General features: G+C 36.5%; 1 protein-coding gene across 3 annotated transcripts; it reads right to left on the reverse strand.

The window, feature by feature from the left end:
* Positions 1 to 525: 525 nt before the first annotated feature.
* p2rx7 (purinergic receptor P2X, ligand-gated ion channel, 7) lies at positions 526 to 22,063 on the reverse strand. Of its 3 annotated transcripts, none has more exons than XM_061981016.1 (13): positions 21,740 to 22,063; positions 21,476 to 21,623; positions 21,020 to 21,091; positions 20,804 to 20,876; positions 14,834 to 14,930; positions 13,003 to 13,083; positions 9,169 to 9,223; positions 8,102 to 8,238; positions 6,017 to 6,107; positions 5,051 to 5,116; positions 1,254 to 1,358; positions 1,087 to 1,194; positions 526 to 1,021 (listed from the first exon to the last, which is right to left on the reverse strand). In XM_061981016.1, the coding sequence occupies exons 1-13, from the start codon at positions 21,847 to 21,849 to the stop codon at positions 545 to 547; spliced, it is 1,620 nt and encodes a 539-aa protein (XP_061837000.1). In that variant the 5' UTR covers positions 21,850 to 22,063; the 3' UTR covers positions 526 to 544. The 3 variants fall into 3 exon arrangements, with proteins under 3 accessions (XP_061837000.1, XP_061836998.1, XP_061836999.1); XM_061981014.2 differs by having other exon boundaries at positions 9,169 to 9,304; positions 21,740 to 22,052; XM_061981015.1 differs by lacking the exon at positions 21,020 to 21,091 and having other exon boundaries at positions 9,169 to 9,304; positions 21,740 to 22,061.
* Positions 22,064 to 23,807: the final 1,744 nt, after the last annotated feature.

A 23,807-nucleotide genomic window follows, 5' to 3' on the forward strand; every position in this document is an offset into this window, starting at 1 on the left:
TTGATATCAAGTGTGAATATGGCGATACTTGGTGGTAAAATGTTGATAACAAGTGTGAATATGGCGATACTGGGTGGTAAAATGTTGATAAAAAGTGTGAATGAGGTCATACCAGGTGGTAAAATGTTGATATCAAGCGATAACAGTTGTTTTGATACTACGGTAGTTGCAAATATGTTGCTATCAAGCGTGAATATGGTGATAACATGTTGATATCAAGTGTGAATATGGTGATACTGGTTGGTAACATGATATCAAGCACGATTTAGGTGATACTGGGTGGTAACATGTTATCAAGTGTGACTATGGCGATACTAGGTGTAACATGTTGATATCAAGTATGAATTAGGTGGCACTGGGTGGTAACATGTTGTCAAGTGTGAATATGGTGATACTGGGTGGTAACATGTTGATTTCCAAGGATACCATGTTGACCTTTAATGAACATGTGTTCCAAATGCAAAAGAGAAGCGAGTATCCTCTGGTGCGATACGATAAAGTCACATGAAGACAAAAGCGGTCAAGAAGATTTTATTGGTGTTTTCTAGTCTTGTGTTGTTATGGCTGGGGTGGCGTTGGCGAGCGTGAAGCCGCTGTAGCGTCCGTCCGGGCTGGGGAACTCCTCCCTGATCCTGCCCACGCAGCAGCGAGGGATGGCGGGGCAGGTGGCGGCGGGCGGGACACCGAACCTCCAGGCCACGTACTGCTGGTAGGCGCAGTGTCGCAGGGTGGCGGTGCTGTGGCCGCTGGTGGCGGCGGGCGCAGGAGACAAAGGGTCCCTGTAGAGAAGCAGCGCCTCCAGCAGGGGGCGATGTAACACCAGCCGCTCAAAGAGCGCAGACGAGGAGATGCAGGGACCCTCGCTCCGCCTGCAGCACAGCTCCTCCTGGGGGAGGGCAGAGGCGGTGCAGCGCCCACATCCACACCAAGATTGCCGCTCAGTGTCGGGTTTGAGGACGGGCCGAGGGTCAACTTGTGCTTGAAGGACGGAGACCGCCATTGTCACGTGTCCCGCGTCCTCCTGGCGGGACAGGAAGCTCTTTAACGCCACCTAGTGGAGACGCCCCAGCACTACACTTTATTTACCCTTCTGGTCTCCACGGCAACCGTGTTGGCGTCCTGCAGGCGTCTCTTGAGGGACATTTTTACCACGCGGATGTGGTCTTGGTCCACGTAGGACACGCTCAGCACGCCCTGGGACAAAAACAGGCCTTGAAGACGACCATGCCCCCACGGCGCTATCAAGCCCTCACCTTCTTGCCGTCCTCCACTGACTCCACCTTCTTCTCACCGTAGTTCTGGCCCACGTCTGCAGAGTAGCAGCTGGTCTGGATCAGCCAGTCCATCAGCACCGTCGTCTAGGCAACAGCACACAGGGGACAGTTAGCGCCTCCACCATCACAACACAGGAAGAACCTTCACAACAGGAAGCCTTTATTTGGGCATATGTCCATTTCAAGGTATACCAGGTGCTAGCATGTTAATATCAAAGGATACCAGGTGTTAGCGTGTTGATATCAAATGATACCAGGTGCTAGCATGTTGATATCAAGGGATACCAGGTGCTAGCATGTTGATATCAAAAGATACCAGGTGCTAGCGTGTTGATATCAAGGGATACCAGGTGCTAGCGTGTTGATATCAAGGGATACTAGGTGCTAGCATGTTGATATCAAGGGATACCAGGTGCTAGCAAGTTGACATCAAGGGATACCAGTGCTAAAATGTTGATATTAGGGGATACCAGGTGATAACATGTTGATATCAAGGGATACCAGGTGCTTGCATGTTGATATCAAGGGATACCAGGTGCTAGCATGTTGATATCAAAGGATACCATGTTGACATCAAAGGATACCAGGTGCTAGTAGGTTATATTAAGGGATATCAGGTGCTAGCATGTTGATATCAAAGGATACCAGGTGCTAGCATGTTGATATCAAGGGATACTAGGTGCTAGCAAGTTGACATCAAGGGATACCAGGTGCTAGCATGTTGATATCAAGGGATACCTGGTGCTTGCATGTTGATATCAAGGGATACCATGTTGACATCAAAGGATACCAGGTGCTAGTAGGTTGATATCAAGGGATATCAGGTGCTAGCATGTTGATATCAAGGGATACCAGGTGCTAGCATGTTGATATCTAAGGATACCAGGTGCTAGCATGTTGATATCAAGGGATACCAGGTGCTAGCATGTCAATATAAAGGGATACCAGGTGCTAGCAAGTTGATATCAAGGGATACCAGGTGCTAGCATGTTGATATCAAGGGATACCAGGTGCTAACATGTTGATATCAGGTATACCAGGTGCTAGCATGTTGATATCAAGGGATACCAGGTGCTAGCATGTTGATATCAAAGGATACCAGGTGCTAGCATGTTGATATCAAAGGATACCAGGTGCTAGTAGGTTGATATCAAAGGCTATCAGGTGCTAGCGTGTTGATATCAAGGAATGTCAGGTGCTAGCATGTTGATATCAAAGGATACCAGGTGCTAGCATGTTGATATCAAGGGATACCAGGTGCTAGCATGTTGATATCAAGGGATACCAGGTGATAGCAAGTTGACATCAAGGGATACCAGGTGCTAGCATGTTGATATCAAAAGATACCAGGTGCTAGCATGTTGATATCAAGGGATACCATGTTGACATCAAAGGATACCAGGTGCTAGTAGGTTGATATCAAGGGATATCAGGTGCTAGCGTGTTGATATCAAGGGATATCAGGTGCTAGCGCATTGATATCAAGGGATATCAGGTGCTAGCATGTTGATATCAAAGGATACCAGGTGCTAGCATGTTGATATCAAGGGATACCAGGTGCTAGCAAAGTTGACATCAAGGAATACCAGGTGCTAGCATGTTGATATCAAGGGATACCAGGTGCTAGCATGTTGATTTCAAGGGATACCAGGTGCTAGCAAAGTTGACATCAAGGAATACCAGGTGCTAGCATGTTGATATCAAGGGATACCAGGTGCTAACATGTTGATATTAGGGGATACCAGGTGCTAACATGTTGATATCAAGGGATACCAGGTGCTTGCATGGTGATGTCAAGGGATATACCCATGTACTACATACATCCATGTAAGACATATACCCATGTATTACATATACCCATGTACTACATATACCCATGTACTACATATATCTATGTACCAGAGGTGTGGACTCGAGTCACATGACTTGGACTCGAGTCAGACTCGAGTCATGAATTTGATGACTTTAGACTCGACTTGACAAAATGTAAAAAGACTTGCAACTCGACTTAGACTTGAACATCAATGACTTGTGACTTCACTTGGACTTGAGCCTTTTGAATTGACATGACTTGACATGACTTGCTACTTTCCCCAAAACCCAAAGATGAAAAGGTTATTCGGGAGCGCTCCGTATTTTTCATTGTGTACTTGTCTATCAGCGTTGCGTGTGTCAGCTGGTGTGGTCTCAGTACAACAGCCAATCAAATTAGATCTACTTTGTTTTCATCACACAGCATTCATCCAATCAAATTGCAGGACAACCAACGAAGAAGACATGTCCAAACCACACGCCAGTGAACAAAAAATGATACCTAAAATAATTTCGTTTGGGTATAAAAATTACGAGGTGGTCAACACAAAACAGTTTGCAGTATGCAACACATGCGGTTCGAAAATGACTGATGGAGAGGCAACAACTTCCAACTTCGTCCGGCATTTGAAGTTGCACAAAGAACGGTAAGTTTTGAATGTAAGATAACGTTTATTGGCTAAGTAACGTGACTTTTATTTGCTGTGTAGTTAAATCAGTGAGGCTGTAAACTCACTGCTAACGTTATAACGTTATTGCAAACATGGGAATCTGTTGCAGTTCACTACCTTATTCATACTTTTTGTTCAGTGATTTTTTTTTAAGCAGGGTTACGTTAGTCAATATATCACACGTAACGTTAGACGGCGGTCAGCAGCACCGCGTATTTTAGCCACCTAAAAAAAAGACAAAAATAGTCAAATAAAGGTCAGTTAAAATGTATACTATATTATGAATATGTGTACCGTTTTAGCTAGCTTTCTGACATACTGTTGGTTGTTTACCTCAGTGGTCCCCAACCACCGGGCCGCGGCCCGGTACTGGTCCGTGGATCGATTGGTATCGGGCCGCACAAGAAATGTTTTTTTTTTTTTTTTTTTTTTTTTTTTTTTAAATTAAATCAACATAAAAAACACAAGATACACTTACAAGTAGTGCACCAACCCAAAAAAACTCTCTCCCCCTTTTGTTCTGGGCATTGAACATGAAGACTCTTCCTTCACTGTTCCGAGTGGCCATGAGAGTCTTGGCAGTGCCTGCCTCCAGTGCTCCAGTGGAGCGAGTTTTCAGCCATGGTGGCATCATACTACGCCCTCATCGTGCACAAATGACTGACAGACTCTTAGCTAATTTGGTCTTTTGCAAATGCAATGCAGCATAGGGCCCTGACATATAAAAAGTACAACTTTTTTGTTATGTTCACATATATGTCATGTTTTTTCAATGTTAACACTTTTGTACAAATAAGTACATTTGCACTTTATTTTTCAATGTGTTTGTTCTGTAAAGGAATGAGTTAATGTTTAAAATGACTGGTTAATAGTGCTATTATAAAGTGCAATGTCAGCACAATTTTCTTTCCTGCAATTTAAAATGCACTTGTTTTAATAAATAAATACAGCGTTTGAAAAGCATACACAATCTGTGTTAATATATTAGTCTGTGGTTAAAAGGACTTGAAAGGACTCGAAACTCAAAATGCAGGACTTAGGACTTGACTTGAGACTTTCCAGTCTTGACTTTGGACTTGACTCGGGGCTTGCCTGTCTTGACTCGGGACTTGACTCGGACTTGAGGGCAAAGACTTGAGACTTACTTGTGACTTGCAAAACAATGACTTGGTCCCACCTCTGCTATGTACTACATATAGCCATGTACTACATATACCCATATACTACATATATCCATGCACTACATATATCCATGTACTACATATACCCATGTACTACACATTGTAGACTCACCAGAGCGTAGTAGGACAGTGTAGAGCCGATATAGACAACGAGCTGAATGATGCTGAACTTTCCTGCCTGGACAAAACAAAACAACACACTTGAAATGATATCAAGGATGAGGTTTGCGATACTGAAATGAATAATTAAGGGTGACGTGTGCGATACTGAAATGAATAATTAAAGATGACGTGTGCAATACTGAAATGATTCATTACGGATGATGTGTACGATACTGAAATGATTAATTAATGACGTGTGCGATACTGAAATTATTAATTAAGAATGACATGTACGATACTGAAATGATTCATTAAGAATGACGTGAGATACTGAAATTATTAATTAAGAATGACGTGTGCGATACTGAAATGATTCATTCAGATAACGGGTGCGATACTGAAATGAATAATTAAGGATGACATGTGCAATACTGAAATGATTCATTAAGGATGACGTGGGTGATACTGAAATGATTCATTAAGAATGACGTGTGCGATACTGAAATGATTCATTAAGAATGATGTGTGCGATACTGAAATGATTCATTAAGAATGACGTGTGCGATACTGAAATGATTCATTAAGAATGATGTGTGCGATACTGAAATGATTAATTCAGGATGATGGGTGCGATACTGAAATTAATAATTAAAGATGACATGTGCAATACTGAAATGATTAAGGATGACGTGGGTGATACTGAAATTATTCATTAAGGATGACGTGTGCGATACGGAAATGAATAATTAAGAATGACTTGTGCGATACTGAAATGATTCATTAAGGATGACGTGTGATACTGAAGTGAATAATTAATGATGACGTGTGCGATACTGAAATGAATAATTAAGGGTCTAAAATGAATAATTAAGGATGACGCGTGTGATACTGATATTAATAATTATTGATGACGTGTGTAATACTGAAATTAATTATTAAGGATGACATGTGCGATACTGATTAGAAATGTGAGCACCTGTCCAAAGACCAGGATGTCGAACCTGATGCCAAAAGCCTTGTAGAGCGTTCTCTCCTCCACGCCGTCCACCATGTTGTACTTTGCAAACCTGAACATGTGACATGTGTCATATTAATACAGTATGTCTGCTACGAGCATGCTGATATCATGTGGGAACATGGGGATACCAGACATGTCAATATCATGTGAGAATGTAATGGTACCAGACATGTTGATATCATGTGGGAATATTATGATACCTGACATGTTGATACCATGAGTATACCAGGGGTTAACATGCCGATATCAAGTGTGAATATGGTGCTACCAGGTACTAACATCCTGATATCAAGTTTAGCTAGAGTTATACCAGGTACTAACATGTTAATATCAAGTTTAGCTAGGGTGAAACCAGGTACTAACATGTTGATATCAAGTTTAGCTCGGGTGATACAAGGTACTAACATGTTAATATCAAGTTTAGCTAGAGTGATACCAGTTGGAAACATGTTGATATCAGGTTTAGCTCGGGTGATACCAGTCGCATACATGTTGATATCAAGTTTAGCTCTGGTGATACTAGGTGCTAACATGTTGGTATCAAGTTCAGCTAGTGATACCAGGTACTAACATGTTAATTGCAAGTTTAGCTAGAATGATACCAGGTACTAACATGTTGATATCACGTTTATCTAGGGTGATACTAGGTGCTAACATGTTAATATCAAGTTTAGCTAGGGTGCTACCAGGTACTAACATGTTCATATCAAGTTTAGCTAGGGTGATACCAGGTACTAACATGTTAATATCAAGTTTAGCTAGAGTGATACCAGGTTCTAACATGTTAATATCAAGTTTAGCTAGGGTGATACCAGGTACTAACATGTTGATATCAAGTTTAGCTCGGGTGATACAACGTACGAACATGTTATTATCAAGTTTAGCTAGAGTGATACTAGTTGGAAACATGTTGGTATCAAGTTTAGCTAGAGTGATACCAGGTACTAACATGTTAATTGCAAGTTTAGCTCTGGTGATACTAGGTGCTAACATGTTGGTATCAAGTTTAGCTAGAGTGATACCAGGTACTAACATGTTAATTGCAAGTTTAGCTAGAGTGATACCAGGTACTAACATGTTGATATCAAGTTTATCTAGGGTGATACTAGGTGCTAACATGTTAATATCTAGTTTAGCTAGGGTGCTACCAGGTACAAACATGTTGATATCAAGTTCAGCTAGGGTGATACCAATTGCATACATGTTGATATCAAGTTTACTTAGGGTGATACCAGTTGCATACATGTTGATATCAAGTTTAGCTAGGGTGAAACTAGGTGCTAACATGTCGATATCAGGTCAAGTTTAGCGAGAGTGATACCAGGTACTAACATGTTGATATCAAGTTTAGCTAGGGTGATTGATACCAGTTGCATACATGTTGATATCAAGTTTAGCTAGGGTGTTACCAATTGGAAACCTGTTGATATCACGTTTAGCTAGGGTGATACTAGGTGCTAACATGTTGATGTCAAGTTTAGCTAGGGTGATTGATACCAGTTGCATACATGTTGATATCAAGTTTAGTTAGGGTGATACCAGTTGCATACATGTTGATATCAAGTTTAGCTAGGGTGATACTAGGTGCTAACATGTCGATATCAGGTCAAGTTTAGCTAGAGTGATACCAGGTACTAACATGTTGATATCAAGTTTAGCTAGGGTGATTGATACCAGTTGCATACATGTTGATATCATGTTTAGCTAGGGTGTTACCAGTTGGAAACCTGTTGATATCAAGTTTAGCTAAAGTGATACTAGGTGCTAACATGTTGATATCAAGTTTAGCTAGGGTGATTGATACCAGTTGCATACATGTTGATATCAAGTTTAGCTAGGGTGATACCAGTTGGAAACCTGTTGATACCAAGTTTAGCTAGGGTGATACTAGGTGCAAACATGTTGATATCGAGGTGCCAACAAATTGGTCGCAGTGGCACTTTGTGTTGCACTTTACATAACCACGTGACATGTGATGCTAAAAGTAACATCTTATTGGACCACTCTGAACACGTGATATCATCTATTGTGACGTCACAACACCTGAAGTTGAACCCGGGGTAGAGGGTCTTGTTGCTCTCATTCTCATCCAGCCTCCGGAAGGAGTACCTGGGCAGGCAGCGGCGCGTCAGAAGGTCCAGGTTGCAGTCCCATTTAATCTGGATGCCTATGACGCCCCCCTGTGGTCAACAATGCAAGTGCAACCAGTGCAGGCGATTTAGTATAGAATTTGCAATACAAAAAAACACTGAATTGTTTCAATGTGGAAAAAAGTCCTTGTTCTTTTAGAATCTAAATAAATGCGTGTCACCTCCACGGCTATCTTGTTCTAATAGAATCTAAATAAATGCGTGTCACCTCCACGGCCATCTTGTTCTAACAGAATCTAAATAAATGCGTGTCACCTCCACGGCTATTTTGTTCTAATAGAATCTAAATAAATGCGTGTCACCTCCACGGCCATCTTGTTCTAACAGAATCTAAATAAATGAGTGTCACCTCCACGGCTATTTTGTTCTAACAGAATCTAAATAAATGTATGTCACCACCACGGCCATCTTGTTCTAATAGAATCTAAATAAATGCGTGTCACCTCCACGGCTATCTTGTTCTAATAGAATCTAAATAAATGCGTGTCACCTCCACGGCCATCTTGTTCTAACAGAATCTAAATAAATGCGTGTCACCTCCACGGCTATTTTGTTCTAACAGAATCTAAATAAATGTATGTTACCACCACGGCCATCTTGTTCTAATAGAATCTAAATAAATGCGTGTCACCTCCACGGCTATCTTGTTCTAATAGAATCTAAATAAATGCGTGTCACCTCCACGGCCATCTTGTTCTAACAGAATCTAAATAAATGCGTGTCACCTCCACGGCTATCTTGTTCAAATAGAATATAAGTAAATGCGTGTCACCTCCACGGCTATCTTGTTCTAATAGAATATAAATAAATGGGTGTCACCTCCACGGCTATCTTGTTTTAACAGAATCTAAAAAAATGGGTGTCACCTCTACGGCCATCTTGTTCTAATAGAATCTAAATAAATGTATGTCACCACCACGGCCATCTTGTTCTAATAGAATCTAAATAAATGCGTGTCACCTCCACGGCCATCTGAGAGAAGTTCTGCCCCGCCTGTCTCACCACATCTCCCAGTCTGAAGATGGGACACAAAGAGTCATTGGCACGCTGGCAACTCCTCAAGTAGGCGTCGTCCATCTCTGGAAGGATGTTCCTTCTACAAGACATATTTGTTATTGATATGATGGATGATACTAGTTATGATATGGTAGATGATATTTGTTATGATATGGTAGATGATATTTGTTATGATATGGTAGATGACATTTGTTATGACATGATAGATGATGTTTGTTATGACATGGTAGATGACATTTGTTATGATATGGTAGATGACATTTGTTATGACATGGTAGATGACATTTGTTATGACATGGTAGATGACATTTGTTATGATATGGTAGATGATATTTGTTATTATATGGTAGATTATATTTGTTATATGGTAGATATTTGTTATATGGTAGATGATATTTGTTAGGATATGGTAGATATTTGTTATGACATGGTAGATATTTGTTATATGGTAGATGATATTTGTTATGATATGGTAGATGATGTTATATGATATATATTTGTTATGATACGGTAGATGATATTTGTTACGATATGGTAGATGATATTTGTTATGATATGGTAGATGATATTTGTTATGATATTGTAGATATTTGTTATGCTATGGTAGATGGTATTTGTTATTATATGGTAGATTATATTTGTTATATGGTAGATTATATTTGTTATGACATGGTAGATATTTGTTATATGGTAGATGATATTTGTTATATGGTAGATGATATGTTATATGGTAGATAGTTGTTATGATATTTGTTATGATATGGTAGATATTTGTTATGATATTTGTTATGATATGGTGGATATTTGTTATGATATGGTAGATATTTGTTATATGGTAGATGATATTTGTTATGATATGGTAGATGATGTTATATGATATATATTTGTTACGATACGGTAGATGATATTTGTTATGATATGGTAGATGACATTTGTTATGACATGGTAGATGACATTTGTTATGACATGGTAGATGACATTTGTTATGACATGGTAGATGACATTTGTTATGACATGGTAGATGACATTTGTTATGATATGGTAGATGATATTTGTTATTATATGGTAGATTATATTTGTTATATGGTAGATATTTGTTATATGGTAGATGATATTTGTTAGGATATGGTAGATATTTGTTATGACATGGTAGATATTTGTTATATGGTAGATGATATTTGTTATGATATGGTAGATGATGTTATATGATGTATATTTGTTATGATACGGTAGATGATATTTGTTACGATATGGTAGATGATATTTGTTATGATATGGTAGATGATATTTGTTATGATATTGTAGATATTTGTTATGCTATGGTAGATGGTATTTGTTATTATATGGTAGATTATATTTGTTATATGGTAGATGATATTTGTTATGACATGGTAGATATTTGTTATATGGTAGATGATATTTGTTATATGGTAGATGATATGTTATATGGTAGATATTTGTTATGATATTTGTTATGATATGGTAGATATTTGTTATATTTGTTATGATATGGTGGATATTTGTTATGATATGGTAGATATTTGTTATGACATGGTAGATATCTGGTATTTGTTATGATATGGTAGATGACATTTGTTATATGGTAGATAACATTTGTTATGACATGGTAGATTATATTTGTCATGATATGGTAGATGATATTTGTTATGATATTGTAGATATTTGTTATGATATGGTAGATGGTATTTGTTATTATATGGTGGATTATATTTGTTATATAGTAGATGATATTTGTTATGATATGGTAGATATTTGTTATGACATGGTAGATATTTGTTATATTGTAGATGATATTTGTTATATGGTAGATGATATGTTATATGGTAGATATTTGTTATGATATTTGTTATGATATGGTAGATATTTGTTATGATATGGTAGATGTTTGTTATGACATGGTAGATATCTGGTATTTGTTATGATATGGTAGATGACATTTGTTATATGGTAGATGACATTTGTTATGACATGGTAGATGATATTTGTCATGATATGGTAGATGATATTTGTTATGATATGGTAGAGGATATTTGTTATGACATGGTAGATGATATGTTATGATATGGTAGATGATTTTTGTTATGATATGGTAGATTATATTTGTTATAATATGGTAAGATAATTGTTATGACATGGTAGATGATATTTGTTATGATACGGTAGATTATATTTGTTATGACATGGTAGATTATATTTGTTATGATATGGTAGATGGCATTTGTTATGACATGGTAGATGATATTTGTTATGACATGGTAGATGATATTTGTTATGATATGGTAGATGATATGTTATTATATGGTAGATTATATTTGTTATATGGTAGATATTTGTTATATGGTAGATGATATTTGTTAGGATATGGTAGATATTTGTTATGACATGGTAGATATTTGTTATATGGTAGATGATATTTGTTATGATATGGTAGATGATGTTATATGATATATATTTGTTATGATACGGTAGATGATATTTGTTACGATATGGTAGATGATATTTGTTATGATATGGTAGATGATATTTGTTATGATATTGTAGATATTTGTTATGCTATGGTGGATGGTATTTGTTATTATATGGTAGATTATATTTGTTATATGGTAGATGATATTTGTTATGACATGGTAGATATTTGTTATATGGTAGATGATATTTGTTATATGGTAGATGATATGTTATATGGTAGATATTTGTTATGATATTTGTTATGATATGGTAGATATTTGTTATGATATGGTAGATATTTGTTATGACATGGTAGATATCTGGTATTTGTTATGATATGGTAGATGACATTTGTTATATGGTAGATAACATTTGTTATGACATGGTAGATGATATTTGTCATGATATGGTAGATGATATTTGTTATGATATTGTAGATATTTGTTATGATATGGTAGATGGTATTTGTTATTATATGGTAGATTATATTTGTTATATAGTAGATTATATTTGTTATGATATGGTAGATATTTGTTATGACATGGTAGATATTTGTTATATGGTAGATGATATTTGTTATATGGTAGATATGTTATATGGTAGATATTTGTTATGATATTGGTTATGATATGGTAGGTATTTGTTACGATATGGTAGATGATATTTGTTATGATATGGAAGATATTTGTTATGATATGGTAGATGTTTGTTATGACATGGTAGATATCTGGTATTTGTTATATGGTAGATGACATTTGTTATATGGTAGATGACATTTGTTATGACATGGTAGATGACATTTGTTATGACATGGTAGATGATATTTGTTATGATATGGTAGATGATATTTGTTATGATATGGTAGATGATATGTTATGACATGGTAGATGATTTTTGTTATGATATGGTAGATTATATTTGTTATAATATGGTAAGATCATTGTTATGAAATGGTAGATGATATTTGTTATGATATGGTAGATTATATTTGTTATGACATAGTAGATTATATTTGTTATGATATGGTAGATTATATTTGTTATGATATGGTAGAGGATATTTGTTATGACATGGTAGATGATATTTGTTATGATATGGTAGATTATATTTGTTTTGACATGGTAGGTGATGTGTTATGATAGGGTAGATGACATTTGTTATTGATATGATGGCCGAAGGGAATAAGCGGTAGAAAATGGATGGATGATATTCGTTATTGATATGGTAGATATTTTTTATTATGTGGTAGATGATATTAGTTATGATGGATATTTACATGACGCTCACATTTGGGACAAAAAGCTTCACCTGATGAAGTTGAAAGCGGGAAAGCGAATGTTGTTTTTGATGAGCACCGTGAAGTTCTCAGCTGACGCCAACACAGCGGGCCTGCATACCACATTCATGTTAGCATGCTACCCTACTGGAGGTTGCCTACAGCCACAGCTATGAATGCTATATTTGTTAACCAGGCACTAATACTTCACCTTATAGACGATCCACCTGGAAACTATCGGAAATGATTGAAGAGAGGCAAATGTTATCCATGCACATTTTAAGTCTACCTTTACAAACATGATATCACATGATAGCAGGTACAAACATGATATCAAGTTTGAATATGGTGATACCAAGTACAAACATGTTGATATCATATGATACCAGGTACAACCATGATGATATCAAGTTTGAATTTGGTGAAACCAAGTGGAAGCATGTTGATATCACATGATACCAGGTACAACCATGATGATATCAAGTTTGAATATGGCGATACCAAGTACAAACATGTTGATATCACATGATACCAAGTACAAACATGTCAATATCAAGTTTGAATCTGTACCTGATATCAAGGGATACCAGGTGCTTACATGTTGACATCATGCGATACCAGTCACAAACATGATAGCAAAGTGCCACCATGCTGTGTGAATATATTAAGACCAGGTGTGTTGATGCTAACATGTAGATACCAGGTACAAATATCTACTAGTTGGAAACATTGATGTTTAAACATGGTGATAACAGGGACGAACATGTCGATTTCATGTAATGTTGATATCAAATTAGAAAATGGTGATACCAGGTGCTAACATGTGGATATTTTCCAATGCCAGTTACAAACATGTTATTAAATTAGAACATGGTGATACCAGGTGCTAACATGTCGATATGATGTGATACCAGTTAAAAATATGTTGATATCAAATTACAACATGGTGATACCAGGTGCAAACATGTTGATATCATGTGATGCCAGTTATAAACATGTTCATACAATGTTTAAACAAGGTGATGCCAGGTGCTAACATGTTGATAAAATTTGATACCAGTTACAATCATGTTGTTATCATGTTTAAATATGGTAATACAAAGTGCTGACATGCTGATATCATCCGATGCCAGTAACAAATGTGATGATACGAGGTGCTAACAAGTTGATATTATGTGATCCGAGTAACAAACATGTTGATATCAAATTGGAACACGGTGATACCAGGTGCTAACATGTTGATATTATGTGATCCTAGTAACAAACATGTTGATATCAAATTAGAACATGGTAATACCAGGTACTAACCTGTTGATATCATGTGATACCAGTAAGAAATATGTTGATATCAAATTAGAAAATGGTGATACCAGGTGCTAACATGATGATATCATGTGATCCCAGTAACAAACATGTTGATATCAAATTAGAACATGGTGATACCAGGTGCTAACATGTCGATATGATGTGATAGCAGTTACAAATATGTTGAAATCAATTTAGAAAATGGTGATACCAGGTGCTTACATGTTGATATAATTTGATGCCAGTTATAAACATGTTCATATCATGTTTAAACAAGGTGATGCCAGGTGCTAATATGTTATCTTTTGATACCAGTTACAATCATGTTGATATCATGTTTAAACATGGTAATACAAAGTGCTGACATGTTGATATCATCCGATGCCAGTAAAATATGTTATGTTTAAACATGGTGATACCAGGTGCTATTATGTTGATATTATGTGATCCCAGTAGCAAACATGTTGATATCAAATTAGAACATGGTGATACCGGGTGTTGACATGTCGATATCATGTGATGCCACTTTATAGTTTCTAATGCAAACATGAAGTGTACCTTGGAGGACGAGTCTTGGTCTCGATGGGACACCAAGCAGTCACCTCACACGTCCTCGTCAACGCGTCAAACTTCACGCACAATCCCGTCTGGATTCCTGGGGGAGGACAGCTATATCCATTCTAATACAGGTAGTAGTAAAAGTAGTGACCATTCTGGTACAGGTAATAGTAAAAGTAGTGATCATTCTGATACAGGTAGTAGTGAAAGTAGTGACCATTCTGATACAGGTAGTAGGAAAAGTTATGATCATTCTGATACAGGTAGTAGTAAAAGTAGCGACCATTCTGATACAGGTAGTAGTAAAAGTAGTGACCATTCTGATACAGGTAGTAGTAAAAGTAGTGATCGTTCTGATACAGGTAGTAATAAAAGTAGTGACAATTCTTTTATTTATTTATTTTTTTTTTGTGTCCTGTCCAGCTTCTCAGGCAAATCATATAGTTGATGTAGATGCCCATGTCCGCTGTTCAGATTTACTTTACAAAAGAGAAGTGTAGGATACTTCTCTTGTTGCCTTATTTGTATTTGACTTTATTAAATGTATTTATATTATCATTTAGTGCAGCCGGGCCGGAGCAGGAGGGGATAGAAAGAGAAAAAAAAAGAAGACAGAGGGGGAAATTGTGGGGACAAGAGGGGGATTAGACAGAGAGACAAAAACAACAACAGCAAACAACAACAATAGAGCAACATCAGCAAATACGACATGTACAAATATGATGGTAAAAGTAATAGCAAATAAGCAGTTAGCGAAAAATAAAAAATAATACAGAAATGACAATGAGCATTATTACACTACAAATGGATCAATACAAATACCAATAGGAATAGCGCTACAGGTAGTAGTAAAAGTAGTGACCATTCTGATACAGATAGTAATAAAAGTAGTGACCATTCTGATACAGGTAGTAGTAGTAAAAGTAGTGACCATTCTGATACAGATAGTAATAAAAGTAGTGACAATTCTGATACAGGTAGTAGTAAAAGTAGTGACCATTCTGATACAAGTAGTAGTAAAAGTAGTGATCATTCTGATACAGGTAGTAGTGAAAGTAGTGACCATTCTGATACAGGTAGTAGGAAAAGTAGTGACCATTCTGATACAGGTAGTAATAAAAGTAGTGACCTTTCTGATACAGGTAGTAGTAAAAGCAATGATCATTCTGATACAGGTAGTAGTAAAAGTAGTGACTGTTCTGATACATGTAGTAGTAAAAGTAGTGACTGTTCTGATACATGTAGTAGTAAAAGTAGCGACCATTCTGATACAGGTAGTAGTAAAAGTAGTGACCATTCTGATACAGGTAGTAGTGAAAGTAGTGACCATTCTGATACAGGTAGTAGTAAAAGTAGTGACTGTTCTGATACATGTAGTAGTAAAAGTAGCGACCATTCTGATACAGGTAGTAGTAAAAGTAGCGACCATTCTGATACAGGTAGTAGTAAAAGTAGTGACCATTCTGATACAGGTAGTAGTAAAAGTAGTGACCATTCTGATACAGGTAGTAGTGAAAGTAGTGACCATTCTGATACAGGTAGTAGGAAAAGTAGTGATCATTCTGATACAGGTAGTAGTAAAAGTAGTGACCATTCTGATACAGGTAGTAGGAAAAGTAGTGACTATTCTGATACAGGTAGTAGTAAAAGTAGTGACTATTCTGATACAGGTAGTAGTAAAAGCAATGATCATTCTGATACAGGTAGTAGTAAAAGTAATGATCATTCTGATACAGGTAGTAGGAAAAGTAATGATCATTCTGATACAGGTAGTAGTAAAAGTAGTGATCATTCTGATACAGGTAGTAGTAAAAGTAGTGACTATTCTGATACAGGTAGTAGTAAAAGCAATGATCATTCTGATACAGGTAGTAGTAAAAGTAATGATCATTCTGATACAGGTAGTAGGAAAAGTAATGATCATTCTGATACAGGTAGTAGTAAAAGTAGTGATCATTCTGATACAGGTAGTAGTAAAAGTAGTGACCATTCTGATACAGGTAGTAGGAAAAGTAGTGACTATTCTGATACAGGTAGTAGTAAAAGCAATGATCATTCTGATACAGGTAGTAGTAAAAGTAGTGACCATTCTGATACAGGTAGTAGGAAAAGTAATCATTCTGATACAGGTAGTAGGAAAAGTAATGTTCATTCTGATACAGGTAGTAGTAAAAGTAGTGACCATTCTGATACGGGTAGTAGTAAAAGTAGTGACCATTCTGATACAGGTAGTAGTAAAAGTAGTGACTGTTCTGATACAGGTAGTAGTAAAAGTAGTGACTGTTCTGATACAGGTAGTAGAAAAAGTAGTGACCTTTCTGATACATGTAGTAGTAAAAGTAGTTGTGAAAATAGTATAAGTGCTACAAGTAGCAGTAATAGTAGTATTAATATAAAACCCAAAAGCAGTGAAGTTGTCACGTTGTGTAAATGGTAAATAAAAAGAAAATACAATGATTTTCAAATCATTTTCAACTTATATTCAATTGAATAGACTGCAAAGACAAGATATTTAATGTTGGAACTGGTAAACTTTGTTATTTTTTGCAAATATTAGCTCATTTGGAATTTGATGCCTGCAACATGTTTCAAAAAAGCTGGCACAAGTGGCAAAAAAGACTGAGAAAGTTGAGGAATGCTCATCAAAGACTTATTTGGAACATCCCACAGGTGAACAGGCTAATTGGGAATAGGTGGGTGCCATGATTGGGTATAAAAGCAGCTCCCATGAAATGCTCAGTCATTCACAAACAAGGATGGAGCGAGGGTCACCACTTGGTCAACAAATGCCTCAGCAAATTGTTTAAGAACAACATTTCTCAACCAGCTATTGCAAGGAATTTAGGGGTTTCACCATCTACGCTCCGTAATATCATCAAAAGGTTCAGAGAATCTGGTGAAATCACTGCACGTACGCCATGCTATTACGGACCTTGGATCCCTCAGGCGGTACTACATCAAAAAGCGACATCAGTGTGTAAAGGATATCACCACATGGGCTCAGGAACACTTCAGAAAACCACTGTCAGTAACGACAGTTGGTCGCTACATCTGTAAGTGCAAGTTAAAACTCCACTATGCAAAGCCAAAGCCATTTATCAACAACACCCAGAAACACTTTGCTGGGTCCGAGATCATCTAAGAAAAGTGCAAAGTGGAAAAGTGTTCTGTGGTCTGACAAGTCCACATTTCAAATTGTTTTTGGAAACTGTGGACGTCGTGTCCTCCGGACCAAAAAGGAAAAGAACCATCCGGACTGTGCAAAGTGTAAAAGCCAGCATCTGTGATGGTATGGGGGTGTATTAGTGCCCAAGGCATGGGTAACTTACACATCTGTGAAGGCACCATTAATGCTGAAAGGTACATACACGTTTTGAAGCAACATATATTGCCATCCGAGCAACGTTATCGTGGACGCCCCTGCTTATTTCAGCAAGACAATTCCAAGCCACCTTTTACAACAGCGTGGCTTTGTAGTAAAAGAGTGCGGGTACTAGACTGGCCTGCCTGTAGTCCAGACCTGTCTCCCATTGAAAATGTGTGGTGCAATATGAAGCCTAAAATAGCAGAAGGGAGACTGTTGAACAACTTAAGCTGTACATCAAGCAAGAATGGGATATATTTCCACTTCAAAAATGTGTCTCCTCAGTTACCAAACCTTTACTGAGTGTTGTTATAAGGAAAGGCCATGCAACACAGTGGTAAAAATGCCCTTGTGATAACTTTTTTGCAATGTGTTGCTGCCATTAAATTCTAAGTTCATGATTATTTGCAAAAAATAACAATGTTTCTCAGTGTGAACATTAAATATCTTGTCTTTGCAGTCTATTCAATTGAATATAAGTTGAAAAGGATTTGCAAATCATTGTACTCTCTTTTTATTTACCATTTACACAACGTGACAACTTCACTGCTTTTGGCTCTTGTCGTAGTGGTAAAAGTAGTAGGAGTATTAGTAGTAGTCGTCAAAGTAGTAGTAATAGTACTAATAAAAACAGTAGTAGTAGTAGTAGTAATACTATTTTTTTTAAATTGAACTCAATTATATTTATATAGCGCTTTACTCCAGTGACTCAAAGCGCTTTCACATAGTGAAACCCAATATCTAAGTTACATTTAAAGCAGTGTGGGTGGCACTGGGAGCAGGTGGGTGAAGTGTCTTGCCCAAGGACACAATGGCAGTGACTAGGATGGCGGAGCGAGGTTCGAACCTGGAACCCTCAAGTTGCTGGCACGGCCACTCTACCAACCGAGCTATACCGTAAAAGTAGTAGTAGTACAAGTAGTACAAACCCCGTTTCCATATGAGTTGGGAAATTGTGTTAGATGTAAATATAAACGGAAAACAATGATTTGGAAATCATTTTCAACCCAAATTCAATTGAATGCACTACAAAGACAACATATTTGATGTTCAAACTCATAAAAAAAAATTTTTTTGCAAATAATAATTAACTTCAGAATTTGATGCCAGCAACACGTGACAAAGGAGTTGGGAAAGGTGGCAAAAAAGACTGATAAAGTTGAGAAATGCTCATCAAACACTTATTTGGAACATCCCACAGGTGTGCAGGCTAATTGGGAACAGGTGGGTGCCATGATTGGGTATAAAAACAGCTTCCCAAAAAATGCTCAGTCCTTCACAAGAAAGGATGGGGCGAGGTACACCCCTTTGTCCACAACTGCGTGAGCAAATAGTCAAACAGTTTAAGACCAACGTTTCTCAAAGTGCAATTGCAAGAAATTGAGGGATTTCAACATCTACGGTCCATAATATCATCACAAGGTTCAGAGAATCTGGAGAAATCACTCCACGTAAGCGGCTTGGCGGAAACCAACATTGAATGACTGTGACCTTCGATCCCTCAGACGGCACTGTATCAAAAACCGACATCAATCTCTAAAGGATATCACCACATGGGCTCAGGAACACTTCAGAAAACCACTGTCACTAAATACAGTTTGTCACTACATCTGTAAGTGCAAGTTAAAACTCTCCTATGCAAAGCGAAAGCCATTTATCAACAACACCCAGAAACGCCGCCGGCTTCTCTGGGCCCGAGATAATCTAAGATGGACTCATGCAAAGTGGAAAAGTGTTCTGGGGTCTGACGAGTCCACATTTCAAATTGTTTTTGGAAATATTCGACATCGTGTCATCCGGACCAAAGGGGAAGCGAACCATCCAGACTGTTATCGACGCAAAGTTCAAAAGCCAGCATCTGTGATGGTATGGGGGTGCATTAGTGCCCAAGGCATGGGTAACTTACACATCTGTGAAGGCGCCATTAATGCTGAAAGGTACATACAGGTTTTGGAGCAACATATGTTGCCATCCAAGCAACGTTACCATGGACGCCCCTGCTTATTTCAGCAAGACAATGCCAAGCCACGTGTTACATCAACGTGGCTTCATAGTAAAAGAGTGCGAGTACTTTCCTGGCCCACCTGCAGTCCAGACCTGTCTCCCATCGAAAATGTGTGGCGCATTATGAAGCGTAAAATACGACAGCGGAGACCCCGGCCTGTTGAACGACTGAAGCTCTACGTAAAACAAGAATGGGAAAGAATTTCACTTTCAAAGCTTCAACAATTAGTTTCCTCAGTTCCCAATCGTTTATTGAGTGTTGTTAAAAGAAAAGCTTATCTAACACAGTGGTGAACATGCCCTTTCCCAACTACTTTGGCACGTGTAGCAGCCATGAAATTCTAAGTTAATGATTATTTGCAAAAAAAAAATAAAGTTTATGAGTTTGAACATCAAATACCATGTCTTTGTACTGCATTCAATTGAATATGGGTTGAAAAGGATTTGCAAATCATTGTATTCCGTTTATATTTACATCTAACACAATTTCCCAACTCATATGGAAACGGGGTTTGTAGTAGCAGTAGTAGTAGTCAAAGTAGTAGCAGTAGTAGTCAAAGTAGTAATAGTAATAGTAGTACTGGTAAAAGTACTAGTAGTACCGTTGCTGTGTTGGCTCCAGGTGCTTGTATCACAGTCGTTGTCATGACGACAAAGGCGGCCGCTGACAGGAGGCTGAAGACAAAAAAGAAAAATGACAAAAAGTTTGATGATGAAGATGAAGGTGATGATGATGATGATGAAGGTAATGAAGATGAAGGTGAAGGTGATGAAGATGATAAAGATGAAGGTGATGAAGATGAAGAGTAAAGGTGCACCTCAGGGCAGCGTCCTTGTTTCTGTTTGTTTGTCACGATCACGTTGGTCACTACTAAGAAGGACTTTTTGTCCTACCAGGAAACACATACACAATAAACTACTGTCTGTCTGTGTGTTGCCATGGAAACACAAATGTCATCCCACACAAGGCAGTGTCACACACAATCACACTATTCTCATGATTGTGAAGAAGAAATAGTAACAATTACATCATTTTCATATATGATCACTTTTCAAATATGATCAATAATAGAAATGATCACTTTTAAAATATGATCAATAATAGAAATTATCACTTTTAAAATATGATCAATGATAGAAATTATCACTTTTAAAATATGATCAATAATAGAAATGATCACTTTTAAAATATGATCAATGATAGAAATGATCACTTTTAAAATGAGATCAATAACAAACATGAGCAATATCAACAGAGTCACGTGTTCTTTCACCTGCGACGGTCTGCTGTAGTCGGCCACATCCCAGACCACGCCCCCCTGGCCGGGCAGGTGCATCAGGGCCACGCCCTTCACCTTGGCGGTGACGGAGCTGACCACCTGATCAAAGTGTTGGTACTTCCGGTTCCACAACATCACCAAGCTGACACGCGCACACAAGTCTGACTTGTAAATTCAACTTTTTAGTCAGTGACACGTGTTCTACATTCACGCTCATTAGCATCAATCAATCAATGAATGGATGAATGTGTGTCTGACCAGATGCCGAGCAGGATGGTTGCGTTCAGGCTCCACTTCAGCGACCCCAGCCGCACGCTGTGGATCCGAACCAGCTTGTTGGTCTCGTACGTGCACAGTGCGCAAGCCATGGCGGGTGCGCGCTCCTGCTCGCGTGCACGAGGAGTGCTCCTCTTCCGGCCCTGCAGGCGGGTCACGTGTCCTGGGAGCTACGTCATCACGCACGTTTGATTGGCAGGATGCGGAAGCGTTAGTAAATTAAGTTTCAATTAAGTTCATCCTAAATCCATCAGTTTGACAGTTTTTAAGATAAGTTAAGGTTAATTTGCTCTAAAATATATATTTTTTTAAATCATTTTTAAGTTAAGTTAATTTTCCCTTAAATGTATCATACTTTTATCATTTTTAAAATAATGTAATGTTAATTTGCTCTTAAATGTATCTTTTTATCTTTTTTAAGTTAATTTGCTCTTAAATGTATATTTTTATCTTTTTTAAGTTAATTTGCCCTTAAATGTATCATACTTTTATCATTTTTAAAATAATTGAATGTTAATTTGCTCTTAAATGTATCTTTTTATCTTTTTTAAGTTAATTTGCTCTTAAATGTATATTTTTTTTATCTTTTTTAAGTTAATTTGCTCTTAAATTTATACTTTTATAATTTTTAAGTTAAGTTAATGTCAATTTGCACTTGAATGTGTCATACATGTCATTTTTAAAATAAATTAATGTTAATTTGCCCTTAAAATATATTTTTAATCATTTTTAAGTTTAGTTAATGTTAATTTGCTCTTAAATGTATCTACTTTCATTGTTTTTAAAATAAGTTCATGTTAATTCGCTCTTAAATGTATATTTTTATCATTTTTAAGTTAAGTTAATGTTAATTTGCTCTTAAATGTATTTACTTTTGTTTTTAAGATAAGTTAATGTTAATTTGCTCTTAAGTGTATCTACTTTTATTTATTTTTTTAAATAAGTTAATGTTAATTCTCTCTTAAATGTATATTTTTATCTTTTTTAAGTTAAGTTAATTTGCTCTTAAATGTATCATACTTTTATCATTTTAAAAATAATTTAATGTTAATTTGCTCTTAAATGTATATTTTTATCTTTTTTTAGTTAATTTGCTCTTAAATGTATACTTTTATATTTTTTAAGTTAAATTAATGTTAATTTGCACTTGAATGTATCATACATTTGTCATTTTTTAAATAAATTAATGTTACTTTGCTCTTAAAGTATATTTTTAATCATTTTTAAGTTAATATTAATTTGCTCTTAAATGTATCTACTTTTGTTTTTAAAATAAGTTAATGTTAATTCACTCTTAAATGTATATTTTTTTTTAATAATTTTTAAGTTAATGTTAATTTGCTCTTAAATGTATCATACTTTTGTCATTTTTAAGATAAGTTAATGTTAATTTGCCCTTAAATGTGTCATACCTTTTTCATTTTTAAGCTAACCTTAAATTAATTCACTCCTAAATCCATCAGTTGTATCATTTTTAAGATAAATTAATGGTAATTTGCTCTTAAATGTATCATATTTTTAAGATAAATTAATGTTATCTATAAAGATTATACTAATTTAAAGATGAATATTTCATAAAAACACTGGTCTTCCTCCAACAAAGATCATCTATAAAGATTATATTAATTTGAGTAAGGAAGAATATTTATTTTTAAAAAAAACACTGGTCTTCCTCTAACAAAGATCATCTATTAAGATTCTAATGTGAGTAAAGATTAATATTTCATAAAAACACTGGTCTAACAAAGATAATCTATAAAGATTATACTAATTTGAGTAAAGATGGATATTTCATAAAAACACTGGTCTTCCTCTGACAAAGATCATCTATAAATATATTAATGTAAAGATGAATATTTAATAAACACTGGTCTTCCTCTAACAAAGATAATCTATAAAGATTATATTAATGTGAGTAGAGATTAATATTTCCTAAAAATACTGGTCTTCCTCTAACAAAGATCATCTATAAAGATTATACTAATGTGATAAAGATTAATATTTCATTTAAAAAAACTGGTCTTCCCCTAACAAAGATCATCGGTCAAAG

Source organism: Nerophis lumbriciformis, linkage group LG20 (assembly GCF_033978685.3).
Source record: "Nerophis lumbriciformis linkage group LG20, RoL_Nlum_v2.1, whole genome shotgun sequence".
NCBI classification, from domain to species: Eukaryota; Metazoa; Chordata; class Actinopteri; order Syngnathiformes; family Syngnathidae; genus Nerophis; species Nerophis lumbriciformis.

Bases quoted from the DNA above. Each gene is read 5' to 3' on its own strand.
- p2rx7 (XM_061981014.2), bottom strand. From the start codon at position 21,849: ATGGCTTGCGCACTGTGCACGTACGAGACCAACAAGCTGGTTCGGATC. The intron at 21,092-21,475 runs GTGAAAGAACAC...GTTTCCTGGTAG, and splicing joins ACTACAGCAGACCGTCGCAG to GACAAAAAGTCCTTCTTAGT. The intron at 6,108-8,101 runs GTGTTGTGACGT...TCACATGTTCAG, and splicing joins TACCCCGGGTTCAACTTCAG to GTTTGCAAAGTACAACATGG.